Source organism: Eretmochelys imbricata, chromosome 26 (genome assembly GCF_965152235.1).
Source record: "Eretmochelys imbricata isolate rEreImb1 chromosome 26, rEreImb1.hap1, whole genome shotgun sequence".
In the NCBI taxonomy this organism is placed as follows: Eukaryota; Metazoa; Chordata; order Testudines; family Cheloniidae; genus Eretmochelys; species Eretmochelys imbricata.
In genome coordinates, this window is record NC_135597.1 from 6,643,332 (window position 1) to 6,658,624 (window position 15,293).

Here is a 15,293-nt window from a genome sequence, read left to right on the forward strand (position 1 = left end):
CGGGGAAGAAGTGGCTGCATGGGCAAGCCCCTGAAGGAGGAACTGGATCCTAAGGGAGTGCAGTTAAGGCCTCCCGATCCAGTAGAACTGCTGCCAGGTAAGGGGAGGCTGCGGCCTGGTGGGGAAGAAGCTTCTTTGGAGGGTCTCTGGCTACATTAACATAGGAGCATTGTGCAGCTTTGGCCGGCTCCCTCAAAAGCTTTTGTATAGGAATTACAACGTTTGGATTGCCAGGGGCCCTGGAACCCTCTCTGCCGGAAGGTGGGTTGTCTGTGCCTCCCGCTTAGATGACAACTGTTTAATCTCAATGGTCTTCCAAGGACCTATATGCTCCATCTCTAGCCCTGTTAGTTGCTCTATGATAATGCTGTCTAGAGTCTGCCATGTTCACTGGGCCTAATATTTAACATTCTCCATGGAGATCCCAGATGGAGTCGTTTATTACACAGAGACAATAACTCACCTACCACAGAGCGGCACTCAGGTTTTGCCTAGAGTCTCGCCTATCTTCAGAGCGAGCTACCCAGTCCCCGGCAGGATTCAGGAGCTATTAGTTATTTGAAGGCCTCACTCTTTACTCACATTAAACAAGCCCAGGAAGGCAGCTGGCATTATTTTGTACTGTGTTATTAGGGTGAAGCACAGCACACCCACAGCGAGACAGTCCCCTTCCCTGAAAAGCTTGACATGTTTGCCTCAGCTCTGGACAAGGGTCTCTCTTGGGACAGGCCTCCGTTGCTGCCCCATTCACTAGCTGTCCTGCCTGGCTGGCTTCCTTTATAGGGATTGCATTCTGCCTCCCTAGTCTCCTACTGCCATTTTGTTTGGATCGTTTGGTAACTCTCTGCTCCCTGTCCTAAGCTGTTCTGCAACGTTCCTGTGTCCTGCTAAGCTGCTGCCACATTCTAGCCTAGAAGTGCAGGGCAGAGAAAACAATCCTATAGATAGTCTCTGTCAGCCAAAGTGCTGTGGGGGGGGCGTCCCTTACGATGGAAGTTGTCACAACATTGCCCCAGATGTGCCACAGAAACCAGCAGAAAAGGAGTTAGGAACTGCAGCCCTGAGATGCAAGTTTCCAAAAGGTTTGTTTTCCTTGGCAGCCCTGCCATTTCTGCCCTAGGGCAAGTGATATGGCTGCTCTGGTGCCCACTATGGTGGCAGCCCTGTCCTATACCTATCAGCCATGATGTACTATGTAGTGCATGCTGCACCCAAGGCTAGACCAGATCATTCTGGACTCACCGTGGGATGGAGGCTGTGGGCAGTGCATTCCTGCACAGGGCATTCAAGGAGCTTGTGCATTTGTTTTGGACAGTGACAGAGAGAGGTAGGAACCTACTTGCAGAGCATAACTGGTGTCAGCCCAGAGTAAAGGGGTCATCGAGATCAAAGAGTTCCCCTTGGGATTTAAACAAACTCCCTTGGGCTGCTCCCAACCACTGCACCCCCCCGGAAGCCTTCGTGCTGCTGGAAGTATAGTCCTGTCTCGTTGGCTGAAGGGCGTACGTGGCAGGCCCATGGGACACACTGCTGGGAGCTAAGGGGCTGGATGGCTCCAGGGAATCTCTGCACTTGTGAGCAAAACCATTACCATGTGATTGACGCTCGGGGGTTGTGTGTGGAACAGGGAGGCTCCCCATAGCCTGGTGGTTAACCCCCTTCCCTCCATCACTGCTGGCAGGCTCAGCAGGGAGGCCAAGGATAGATTGGGCCCTGCAGACTGAACTGTCACACACCTCACGGCTGCTCCTGCTAGCCCAGGGTTGAGGTACGCTGGCAGGGCAGCGTGCCCAGAGGCTGCCTGTGCGGTACCTGCTCTGTGGACCAACACAGGGCTAGGGGCAAAAGGTCCCCTCGCTCCTCTCTGCCCAGAGCCCACGCCACAGAGAGGCGACGTACCTGAAAGGCGTGGCTGGCGAAGCCGAGGCCGAGCTGACGACACACCACCATGGCTTCCACGGTGCTCCAGTTCTGGCTGCAGACAGTCCCCCACTTCAGAGTGCCATTGCGCTGCACGAGGACTTCGACCCGGCCCTCGTAGGGGTTACGGCCGCCGCTCAGACGCAGCTGCAGATTATCAAGGGAAGAGAGAAATAGCCTCTTCAGCTCTCTGAAAGCGTCTGCCAGGAATTTCCCAACTGACCTAGTTCCACATCTGAACAGACACAGGCTCGCAGATGTGGGCAGCAAAACACATTCTCCGCTCGCATCTGAGCGAGTGATTTATAAAAGGACCATCCCAGCTGGTGGCATGTGGAATTGTTTGCAATGAAGCTACAGCAGCTGGGGAGGGAAAATTCAGATCCTTCTAGTCTCGCTGTGATCCTAGGGTTAAGGCACTGGACTGGGACTCAGGAGATCAGGTTCAATTCCTGGTTCTGCCACCGACTCCGCGTGTGACCTTGGGCAAGTCAATTCAGTTCTACAGCTGTAAAGTGGGGATGATAATATGTCCTTCTCCAGCCCTTAGGGACACAGGCTTTACCCGTTTGGATCAGACCCATCTAGTCCAGTACCCGGTCTCTGACAGTGGCTGCTCCCGACTGAAGCAGGTGCAAGACACTGGGTAGTAGACAGTTTTAGGGTAACAGGCTCCCCAGGGAAAGTTTTCTCTAAGGTCAGTTCTAGCCCTGAAACAGGAAGCTTTCTATCCCTTTCAAACTCAAGTTAACAGTTACTACTGTCTTGTGGTATTAGATTGGATAGTAAGCACCTCTTAGCAGAGCCTGTCTCTCACTAGGTGTTTATACAGCACCTAGCACAATGGGGACTAAGCCTGGGGACTTTAGGCACTGCTATAATGGAAATAATAAATAAGGTCTCATCATGCTAAGCAGGGGCCTACACAAACTGCAGGACATGCTGGAATTATTAATATTTATTAAGCACTGAGCAGAGAGGTCACAAAATAATTATAAATAAGACAGCTCCTTGCACTTTTAGAGCATTTTGCAGGCCTGGATCTCAAAGCCCTTTCCGAAAAGGTGGAAGGCAGTCTCATTATCCCCTTTTTAGAGATGGAGAAACTGAGGCATGGAGAACGGACGCGATTGGCCAAGGTCACACTGCAAGTCAGAAGCACTGCTGAGAATACAACGCAGAACACCAGACCCCTCCCTGTCTTCTAAACCCTAGCAGGCTCTCTAACTTATCAATATGGAACCATTAATAAACTCAGCTTGGCAAATCTTCGCACATCTTTCCATGACCTTATTATTATTTGCATTTCCCTTCCCACCCATTCTCTCGTCCATTTAGACAGTAAGCTCTTCAGGGCAGAAACAGTCTCTTCCTATGTGATTCTCTCGTGGCTAGCACAATATAATAGGCACTGCTATCATACAAATAAGAAATAAAGGACATGCCCAAAACCTATGCACCACTTCTATGCTGATGAAATCTTCAGGATAGGGCTTGAGTACAGCATGGGCTTTGTGCAGACTCTGCACAGGGATGAGTTTCACCCACAGGGAATACTCAATGGCATTAAGCGTAGGACTTTAATATCACCGAGGTGCAGCCCAGCAGAAGTTAGGAAGCACAGCATTTGGGGAATTATTGTTCTGCTGCTCAAAACATATTTTGCTCTCTGGTCTAACATAATACAGATGTCAAAATTCATGGAACAAGAGTTTAGCCAAATGATTCTGACACGATCTTTGTTCTTACTGGCAAGAGAGATCCCGAGTCAGTGTTTGAAGGGCTGTGGCAGAGTACCAGTGGTTAGTATGAACCTCTGCAAGAGCCCACATGCTACTTCCAGATGGACCAAGCCCCGATTCATACCCTCCCAGTCTTGGCTTTTTCCTTTGTAGAACAGAAAATAATCCACAACACACTGGATTAGTAAGCAGAAGTAACCTAGTCCCACACACATCTTAACTTCTAATGAGAGTTGGGGGTCCCAGGACAAACCCACACAACAGTGTCACTGCTGTGCAGTGGGAGAAGGAAGGGGAACACAACCCGTGTGTGACAGCACTTTGATTGTAAATGCAACTGGTGGTTTATGCCTGAGGCATTTCTGTGCTGCCCATCACCATGGTATCTGAGTGCCTCCCCCTGAGGGAGAGGTGCGTTCTTATCCTCCTTTTATAGATGGGGAAACGAAGACAGGGAGATGGTATGTATGCCCATGAATCGGAAATGATCTCTATGTCCCTCAGTCTTTGGCTGCTCAGCTTTAGACACAGTCTCTGATTTTTAGCGGTACCGAGCACCAGCAGCTTCCATCAAGGGAAATCAGGCCCCAGGTGTATAAAGTTGGGCAATCAAAAAAACCCAGAGAGACACAAAATTAGAGGCTGCTTTAAAAATCTGGCTCTAGGTGACCTGTGCAGGGTCACCCAGGACAGTTGTATTACAGCTGAGAATGCAACCCTAATTAAGGACATTAGCCAATCAACCATCCTTCCTTTCAGTATGGAACATCCTCATATCCTGATGGAGCTTAAAGGTAGTTAGCGCAAGGCCGACCCAGATGCAAAACCTCAACCCTGGATGTCTGCCCCGTGAAATCAGTGTGACTGTTCGCTGCTCTTGCTCCCTTTTGGTCTTCCTTGAGAAAAATCTCACTTGCTCACGTGGGGGGTGAGATGCCCCACTACGCAGAAAGCCAACACAGGCACCACTTAAGCCCTATTTTGAAGGTTAAAGTGGGACTTAAGTGGCCCACAAACCTTGCGCTGGGCCCATTGCTGAGAGGTTAATTTCACCCTTGGCTCATTTGACACCGACACAAAGCAGCAGAACGTTCCTCCTGAGCAGGTGCAACGCCAGAATGAGACACACAAGGCTCACTTTGAGACACAGCACGTCTGTTGCAGGATTTTCTTTAGAAAGCACAATTGCCAGAACCAGTTATTTCCCCAGGATATTTTTCGGGACTGGAAAAAAACACAGCCCCCGGAAAACCATTTGGTCCCTCTTCCGAAAGCTGTTTGATTGCAGCTTCAAAGTCACAAGTAGTTCCAGTATTTTGTCTTTCAGAAACGTTAAATACGGTTATCATCTTGAGGAAATGGCTTCAATCTTAACCACGTAATCGCTGACACATGGCAGCTCGTTAAAGTCACAGGACGCTTTTTGTTTTCCTTTGAGACATCCATGCCATGTGTTAGCATTTCTCAGCAAAACTTATTCTACATTTCCTCTCCTAGCCTCCAGCCTAGTTTGACACGACTGTTGTTTTAGGACGTAGGCCTTGAACAAAGATAGGGGGACATAAAAGGTGGATTACATCCTGTGCACGCTGATTGGAACATTAAAGATCTATCCCACCTCCACAAATCACTAGACTAAATGACAGTGGGTAGCCCAGGTTAGAGTCTTTAAAAACTCCTTTCCCATCAACAGCTTAACTGAGGGTCGTGTGTTGTGCTAGCAGAAGTCAAGGGTGATGGGGCTAATATTTAAGCAATAATAATTTTAGCTATGCTTGACTTAAATCTGTTGCAAAGCTGGATAGGCTACTTTGTACCTAGATGCATCGTTAGGTGCCTAAATACCTTTAAAATCTGGCCCTAAGTCACTATTGAAAATGGGACTTAGGCACTTTTGAAAAGCATTACCCCGTGTCCTTCTCACTGTCAACACAGGGTTATGCCCAACTGTGCATTTCATAGTTTTTTTGTCTGGCCTAGTTTTATGTCTCAACTGATGGGGCTTCCATCACTTCCTTCGGGTGACTATTCCCACGAACACTTTGAGATCATAATAGGTACTCGGGTACTATAGTGAAGAAGGCCATATAAGGAGGGGGTGGGGGGAAGAGAGAGAGGCAGACAGACAGACAGACACACACATCACATTGTATTCTTGTTACATCCACATAATTTGACTTCTCACCTGATTCTGGAAACCCATGGCTGGAACGTTGCACCTTACAGCAGCATCTTCTTCATGGTTACAACTGAGTGACTCTGTGTTGAACTTGCAGTCTGTGATGGATTTTTCAAACCCTGTACAGTCTATTTCATTTAGGTGAATGGGACCCATTCCTTTAAGAGAAAGAAACACAGGATGGTCATTTCCCCGCCAGCCCCCCAAGGAGAGGGAAGCTGAAATCAGCAAAAGTTTATATTATTGCAGATGATCAACAATGAAATCCAGCATTCAACACACCAGCCCGAAAGGACTTCAGTTGATTTCTGCTAATGTCATCTTGCTGCTTGTTTTTAATGTTAAGAAATTATTTCCAGTAGTCTAAGATTTTCAGATGTGCCAGAAATAAAGGAAAAGCCAAGTTTCCACTCATCTGTAATTTACACACTTCAGCTGGAGAAAATTTTCAAAATGACCCAGTTTTTTGGCTGGTTTTATCGGACAGGAACCTGCAGTCGATCAAGCCCTGACATTTTAAATGGGGACATATATACATGTGCCAGGGCAAGAAAACGAAGTATGCAGATCCTTATAAAACCCCAGCCAAACAAGTAATCTCAAATACAGGTGTGCAGTCCAAGATTCCAAGAGCACCGACATTAACAAGGATTGTAAGAAGGTGTGGTCTTCAATTGTTATCATTTGAAAACTCTCTAGGCATTTTATAGCAGGAGTCACTGTATTGTCTAGGCCTGAGGATAGGCGTATGTTCAAATTTCTCTTCTACTTGACCTGCAGAGAATACTAAAATACCCACAGGTAATCAATAGTTGATCCAATGACACTTGAAACAGTGTGGTTCCTAGCATGACAAATGACTGCACAGAGCTGCATCTTGCACCAAGTAATGACACATCATTCTTGAGCAAGAGACAGCAGAAAAGGATGAACACACAATACTCCCTAGTGGTTACATGTTGGTTACTCTCATATCCAGGACCTGGGTTCAATAGCTGGTCAGGGATAGAGGCTTTCCCCTGCTCTTGGTGGAAGGCATCAGATAATCCAGTAGGTCTTTTCCAACTCCTAAGACTTGTCATACTGGATCAGACCTGAGATCCCGGCAGTTCGGTATCCCCTGTCTGATAGTCATTGCCAACAGGTGTCAGAACCCCGCAGAAGATGATGTGGGATAATCTGCCCCACATATTAGGTCTCAACTTGGTCTCTTGACAGATCTCTAATTCCTGTGATTGTCTATGAGGAGAGAGAGAAAAAACAAAATCTTCTGAACTTTACTATGGAGTCATCCTCTCTCTCAACTCAGCAGAAGCCAAACAACTGGCAGGTGGCATGTTCTACAGATGAATCATTTCAGTGTAGCCCACAGACGGCGATGCACATCTGACCCAAAGGTGTTCCAGATGCTCTTTACTGGCTAGCAGTCAGCTTTAGCTAGAGGGCGCTGGTGGGGGAAGGCATTACCCACAGACGAGGTTTCCAAGAAAGAGGAAGGAGTCCACCCACTGTTACTAAACATAAGTTACTTTCCCCCACCTCTTTAGTCAGCCCTTATCCTTTGAGGTGGATGTTAAGAGGAGCAGATGTCGGAAATGGCAAGCACTCCAAAAGTCATCACTTTTTTAAAAATATACTTATAGCACACAGCAATAGGCACCAGGCTGGTCCACTTGTAAGCATGACCTTGGAAAAACTGAAGATGTCCTGTGAGCACGTAATAGCAAGTGGGCAAACCAGGGGGAGAATGGCGATGCTTGTGTCACCACTGTCGACCGCCACAGTTGATTTCTTATTCCCCGTTGCTGGTTTTATTACAGTAGTACCCGAAGGACCCAACTCAAATCAGGGCCCCATTAAGCTCTGCATATAACCCGTAAGAAGAAGTCCCTGCCCTGAAGAATTTGTAATCTTCAAGGACCAGACAAAGGCATGACCATCATCCTCATCCTACAGCTGGAGAATTGAGAAACAGAGCAATTAAAGGACTTGCCCAAGGTCACTCAGGGAGTCTGTGGCAGGAAGCTGGGAACTACAGATCTTCTGAGTCACGGGCCAATGCCTTAACCACAAGACCATCCTTGTTCGGGCCTCATTAAAGAATAAGCTTACCCATCTCCATAGCTGTTCCTTTTAAGCTGACACTCAAAGGAAAGGGCTGACTAAGGAACGCAGAGGTGGGTAACTAGTTTACCAACAGTGGTGGGGACGCTTTCTTGGAAAGCTCCTACACCCACCCTTCTACTAAATTTAACTGCTAGACAGAAAGAAGAGGTGGGAACACCTTTGGCTCAGACGTGCATAAATCTCTGTGGTTCACCCATCCACCTGGAGGACTTGCCACCAGTTCAGACTTCTGCTGAGTCATGACAGAGACCAGAAAAAAGGGGTTCAGCAGCAGAATCCAGAAGCATTTTTCTATTCGCTGCTCCTCTCTTCTCCTCAGAGCAATCACAGGGACAAAAGATGGAAAGGCCCAATTAAATCACCTGATTTGACATCCCGATAGTTCTCTTCCCCGATGCTCATAACTCTGTATTTTGCTGTTTCAAGAGGGCAGAGGATTATATTTGTTTAAAAAGGAAAACAACAATGGAAGTAAATGGGGAAATGTGTTTGTGCCGGTTGTTACTTCTTTATCTCATTAAAATCCTTGTAATCCACATCTGCAGAAGGTGAAATTGACACAAGTGTTCTGCCCTCTGTCAAATAGCTCAAGAAGGTGGTACAGTTTGATCTTGCCAACAATCGCACCCATTCTGGAGTCTGTGGAGAGTTTCGGACTGGAGGGGCTTAATGCAAATATTTCACACAGCTCTCAGTAAGATCCCCCATTTGACTGAATTTTACCCACCATTCATTGCTCCCCACTCAAGCCAACTCCCATGTCCCCAAGGTTTCTGAAGCCTTTGACCAACACTGTAGATTGGAAGAAGCGAAGGGTGGGGGGGGGGGGTGTGTGCGCGCATTTTGTCCAACAGAAAAACCCTTTTTCGGTGCATGTTGCAATGCCTCCAGGTGGGACTCTGGAATTAACACGTGCACTGAGCAGAACACACAGAACACAGAGCTCTCCAGTAAGATCCTAATTATAATGGAAACTGCAAGCCCCCCCCCCACCTCCCCTTGTAATATTTTTATTGGAATGAGACGTTTCACATACGTCAGACGGTATAAGGACATCGTTTGTGCATGCTGCACTTCCGAACCCCTTCCCACAGGGTGTAGTTAGTATGAGGTCCAGGGAAGGGAATGCACTTAATGTTATATCAGCTAGACTGCATGAAGCACTAGACCACCATACAGACGAGATAATCCAAAAGGCATTTCTATCTTGAGCTCCGAAAATTCTGTGACCCTACGTTCCTAGCCTGCCTACAGCTCTCACAGAAGCCAAGAGTCCGGCCCCGGCTTCTGCAGAAGCCGATGGAAGGCTTTACACAAAAAGGAGACTAACAATGGAAGCCAAAGAGAACGTGTCTCTGCCTGTTCTGGTTTCTCTCTCATATTAAAATCCTTCTTGTGCTCGACCACTGGAGAGGGTGGGATTCCAGATGGGTTTGACACGGACGCAATAATTTGGCCCTCTCTCACACATATCAGGGAACCTGGATGGTTTAGACCTTGCCCAGGATTGCCGGATGGATTGGGTCCTAAGTTTCTGTCCCCATAGAAAAATCTTAAATAAATAAATACATACAGGAAAAACAATCATCGGAGAGAGAGAAAAGAGGCGGGGAAAAGGAACAGGGACCTAGCTCTTTGATTCACGTCACCCCTGCAAGTTTTGTCCTTCTCTGTTAAGTCTCTTTGCTGACTCTGCATGTCAAAGACCAACCCCCTTGCACTGGAACGTTTCCGTGTTGCAGGACAGTCTGTGCTGAAAGTTGCTGATAAAACGGAAAAATAGGGCTACATTTCTTCTGGGTAAAGAAGTGACTTTGTATAGCTGCATAGGAGGTGATCCTATAAATCTGATTCATGCAAGCGGTCCCATTAAGTTTGAAGGAACTACTTGTGTGAGCAAGAGGTACAGGATTGGACGCCCATATACCATTCTACTATATACAATACTTTTCTGGGTACTATAGATACATGTTTTCTCCTAGGCTTTTGGGGATGGGGAGCACTCAGAGTTAGAACGGTTTGATGGACATGTAATTAAGGCACTGGCCTGGGACGCAGGAGATTGGGGTTCTATTCCCAGCTCTTCAACAGACACCCTGGGAGAGTTATTTAATCGGTCTCCCAGTTCCCCCATCTGTAAAATGGGTCTACGTTTGGCTTGTTTAGTGAGGTTGAGAATTCATCGAGTTTAAGGCCAGAAGGGACCACCAGATCATCTAGTCTGACCTCCCGTATGTCACAGGGCATGTTTACACTGCAATCAGAGGTGTGACTGCAGCATGTGTAGACCTACCTGAGCGAGCTTTGATCTAGCTCGCTGGAGTAACAATTGCAGCACGGGCCAGTCGCCCGAGCAAAGAGCCAGGATTCCAGATGGGTTTGCACAGCCCATGCTGCTGTGGCTTCATTGCTGTTACTCAAGTTAGCTAGACCTAAGCTAGCTCGGGGTCGTTTCCCCATGCTGGAGTCACACCTCTCTATGGCATATGGGATTAAGAGCTATCCCGTTACACCATATGAAATGCAGTCACATCAGGCTCTTATCCTCCTGCAATAAGCAGAGATGACTTTCTGGAGAGGAGACTTATCAAGATTTATTGATCCGAGAGAGAAATTTTGGCCAAGGTAAATTGAGCCTGGGGACGCAGCGTGCTCAGTGTTTAAAATAAAAGGAAAGAATTTCACGGGGAATGAACAGCCACTGCTAAAAGTTTCCAGGTTCTGTGAGTGTAGTATGACAGAGTAGGACATTCTCCCCTACTGTGCTGCATTTTATGCATGAAGATAATGCTTCCTTATACCCACAGTCAAATACACATCAGCAACACTCTGTGTCCTTTCACCCGGCTCCTTGGCAATTTGTTCAGTAAGGGCACATTTCAAGCTTTTCACATTCTGGCCATTTCTCATACGTGTAATTAATTTTCCTTTTCCTTCACCAAACCAAAAGTCTGGAGGAGTTTCAATTATTCATTTGGTTTTACAGCGTGACTTTTGTTTGCTGGTAGATTTCTTTAGATTTGACGCTAGCCATAGGAGAGCAAGGGCTAGGGACTATAAAGGCAGGCCTGGGAGATACTTCTCTGGATTTTGAGGTAACTAAAGCCTGGGATCTCAATCATCCCCACATGCAGGAAATCCAAACCCAGATCTGGTTCCAGACTGTACAAATAGCTCCTATAGGGTTGCCAATTTTCACATGGTAAATAAGCACCCCGACTTCCACAATAAGCCGAAAATCAGGCTAACCCCATTTCAAAACAAGGCCAAAACAAGCCAGTTCCTAAGAACCCCAACACTCTATGTGACTAGATCCCCCAGCGTGCAATCTGGGACTGTGGTGGGCCCACTGTGCACAACTGACTCTCTCTCTCTCCCCCACCCTTGCCCCTGCTTGCCCCCCCTTGCTGGGAGCTGACCAAAAAAAAGAAGCAACAAGCTACAACATGCAACAAGCTACAAGCCAAACAAGCAACAAGCAACTCGCAAGCCAATTAAGCCAAAAACAAGCCCAATTTCTGCTTTTTTCTCGCAGGTTTGGCATATCTGGTTACAACAGACTGAACCAAGACTCCAGATCTGAGTTTTAAGGTGTTTGAAACTAGGATCCAGACCCATATTTTGCAGCTGGAGCCAAGCTCTAGTAGTGAATGGCATCAGGATATTTATCCTTGTGAGTTTCTAAGAGATATTTTTCATTCTTTAACTCTTAACAACCAGAGTAAGTAACGGCTGCAACAGCTGTCCAAGGGAATGGGTAAATCCATCCTCACTAGAAGTCGTTAAATGAAGACTGGGTCTCTTTCTAAATGATGTGCTCTATCTAGTTCAACCACAAGTTATTGGGCTCAATAGTCTCACTTAAATAGCAGGGAAGAATAATTTTCCTCCAGTGCAGGAAGTTACTGAGACATATCCCCTGGTGTGCATGATGTAGGAGGTCAGATGAGTTGATCATAGTGGTTCCTTCTGGCCTTTAAATCTATGAAAACAGCCATGGCCATACAGATCAATTTGGCTCATTTCTCACACAACTGGATATAAAGATACATCACTGCTGACCTCTCCCACATGCAAGCCTTATCAAACTTCAATTGCTTCCCATGCCTATGTCTTTTTAAAGTTAGTAGGAAACAGATAAGGAAAGGAGACAGAGAAGGCAAGAAAAGAACGCCTCCACGTTTGAACACAGTTGTAGCCACTGTTATTTCAAAAGTGGTGTGGCTAGGGTCTCAGAGAACAAACTTGTGCTAGTAAGGGTGGATTTGATGTTTGTGCAGATCTCTAAATATTTATGAATCTACGAAGCCAACAAAAGGTCTGTCCTCAACCATTTTGTTCCATACCCTTGGCCAAATCCAAAGACACTCTGAATGACATTTCTGAAACACGACTTTTAAGAGTCAAAATGTCAGCTACCACTGAAATAGCGACGTGGGAAAAGTTGCAATTCCGCTCCCCAATTCAACCAGCTGGACTCCTGAGCCCTTGGAACAAGCGCTGGTAGAAAAGTTTGTCATGGAATGGTTTTCCAGCAAAAAGTCAGTTTTGTCAAATCAAAACATTTTACGGGAATGTATAGATGCTGATTTTTCTCATTTCATTTCAATAAGAAAATTTCCTTTTGGCTATTATATTATATTAAAATCTTAACTATAATACATACTATATAACGGTAACAAATACAATTTATATGGTATGAAATAATTTGACATATGTAGATATATGACAAATATGTATATATTATATTAAAAGTTCAAAAAGTCAAAAGAAAAATTTGTTTTTCATAGATATTTAGGTCAGAAGGGACCGTTATGATCATCTAGTCTGACCTCCTGCACAACGCAGGCCACAGAATCTCACCCACCCACTCCTGCAAAAAACCTCACACCTATATCTGTGCTATTGAAGTCCTCAAATTGTAGTTTAAAGACTTCAAGGAGCAGAGAATCCTCCAGGAAGTGACCCGTGCCCCATGCTACAGAGGAAGGCGAAAAACCTCCAGGGCCTCTTCCAATCGGCCCTGGAGGAAAATTCCTTCCCGACCCCAAATATGGCCATCAGCTAAACCCTGAGCATATGGGCAAGATTATGTATGTAGCCAGATACTACAGAAAATTCTTTCCTGGGTAACTCGGATCCCACCCCATCTAATATCCCATCACAATGTTTCTACCTTATCAAAATACAATTATTTGACCAAATCTTTTTTTTCTTTTTTTTTTTTAATGAATTTTCATTCTGTGGGAAGTTTCAGCTTTTTGTTCTGGTTCAGAAGGAATTTAAAACATTTTTTTATTATTATTTCCTGCAGAATGAAAATTCCAGTTTCTGACCAGCTCTTCCTGCAACTCAGTGACTTCCAACAACCCCATACTAATGATTTCAATGGGAATTGTGGGTCTCAGGATCTGGCCCATAACATTACTGAAGTTCAAAAGACTTAGCTGAATTTCTCTTTCCTGTTCATCTAATTTCACATCCCTTGGGAGTTCTCTGATGGCAGTCAAAGCTGACGGTCCGATACGTTCTCATCATTACCTTGCCCGAGCCTTGCGCCTGTTATAGCCTCCTGGGCGCTCCCGAAACCCAGCTCTCGGCAGACCACACTGGCTGAAATCAGGTTCCATTGATCGTCGCAAACAGTTCCCCATCCCCCATTCTTCAGCACTTCCACTCTGCCTTCTCCAATCTTGGCCCCGCCTTTCAGCCTGACCAACGGCTGCTGTAATACAAAAACCCAGGTGCAACGTCACTCTTTATGAACGAAACTGCCACAAGTAGCAATTATTTAGAATTCAAACTTTTGGCCTTGTTATAGCCATGCTGTTTACCAACTTGCTAATAAACTTGACTGCACGGGCCCAGACTTCCAGAAATGACCAACATGAGAACCTTAACGGGACCTGATTTTCATACAACATACACAAAAGCTGAGGCACATGGAATCACTGGTCACTTCTGAAAATACAGAGCACTAGCCAAATGACCCCCTAATAACAGAACCGCTGCAACAGGGCTTCTCTCTGATGTCCCACTACAGTTCCTCTAAAAAACGGTACCATTCCAGATGGACAGTCTATAGCAGGCAGCTGTCCAGGACGGCCAGGCTTAAGGAGACCCTGTGCGGTTACACTTACTCCAAGAGGGAGATGGTGGGAGAGAAAGGGAGGAGAGAAGTCCCCTTAAATGTATATTTTCATGCCTCAGGAAAGGGCTGGTCCCAAGAAATGGCTACGGTTCACGATGCACACATGTGGGTCTCCCCTTCCATAGTCCTAGTTCATGCAAAGGGATGGGGAACACAGTAGAGTAGAAGATGTGCTAGAATCTTATTCTCTGCTGTTCTGGTGCATGGGTTTGGGAGCAAAGGGGGCATAGGCACAAACCACCCTAGGCACAAACAGTTGGGAGACAGGATGCTGTTATAACATACAGGAACAGGCCTGGTGGCTCACAGATCAACCCTCACACCACGTCCCCAAGAGGGTGGAGTCGGAGGGTTGGGACCGGCGTCTATTCCCCCAGCCGGCTAGCCTGCTAGTCACCCACAGCAGCGTGTGCATGAGCACGTTGCAGTTGCCCAGAAGTAGGGTTGCCAATTTTGGTTTGGATGTATTCCTGGAAGTTTCATCGCATGACATCATCTTTAACTGAAGATTCAGCTTTGTCCTGGCGGCCCCAGGACAGCCCTGGCAGCATGGCTGCCTTCCCCAGAAGGACGGCAAAGAATGTCAGTCAGACAGTGCATGGGCCTGCCTGTGGAATCCTGGCCTGGCAGCCAGGATTCCTGTGGCAGTGGGTGCATCGGGAGCGGCCCCTCCTGTGCCAATCAAGGCAGGATTTGGCCTGCATGCTGCAGACAGACACAAGGAGAGTCAGAATGAAATGAAAAACACATTCCTCAGATATACTCAGTACTAAGAGACAATAAACTGGTGCTGCTTCACTGAAGTCAATGAAGCTTCAGCAATTTACACCAGCGGAGGATTTGGTCCAGTGAGCCGATTTGGATAAGAACCTGGGGCCCCAAATCCCAGCGTGAACATCAGCTTTCATAAGAGCTGTAAAAAATATGTTAAACAAACCAAATACCATTGCATCATCCAAGTACACTGTGTCCATGCTTTCCCATAAGGCGGAGGAAATTGTCCCTTCCAGAAAGCTACAGATTAAGTAACTATTAACAGTGGAATAAATGCAGCCTTTTCACAAGTTGCATGGTAACATGCTGTCCCAGAACACTGATCCCAGCTGATTATACCTTAAAACTGGGCTGGGTCTATCCTTCAATCCTTATAAGCCCTGATCTTGCCCACACTGAG

The 15,293-nt window shown here is 46.5% G+C and overlaps 1 protein-coding gene across 1 annotated transcript in view; it reads right to left on the reverse strand.

Annotated features, from left to right (window-relative positions):
* Positions 1-15,293, reverse strand: part of LOXL2 (lysyl oxidase like 2) — a 73,467-nt gene that overhangs the window by 13,704 nt on the left and 44,470 nt on the right. Inside the window, exons 5-7 of the mRNA XM_077805624.1 lie at positions 13,510-13,693; positions 5,848-5,999; positions 1,900-2,067 (exon numbers count right to left, since the gene is read on the reverse strand). Coding sequence (XP_077661750.1) covers positions 1,900-2,067; positions 5,848-5,999; positions 13,510-13,693 — 504 coding nt within the window. The remainder of the gene's footprint in view (positions 1-1,899; positions 2,068-5,847; positions 6,000-13,509; positions 13,694-15,293) is intronic.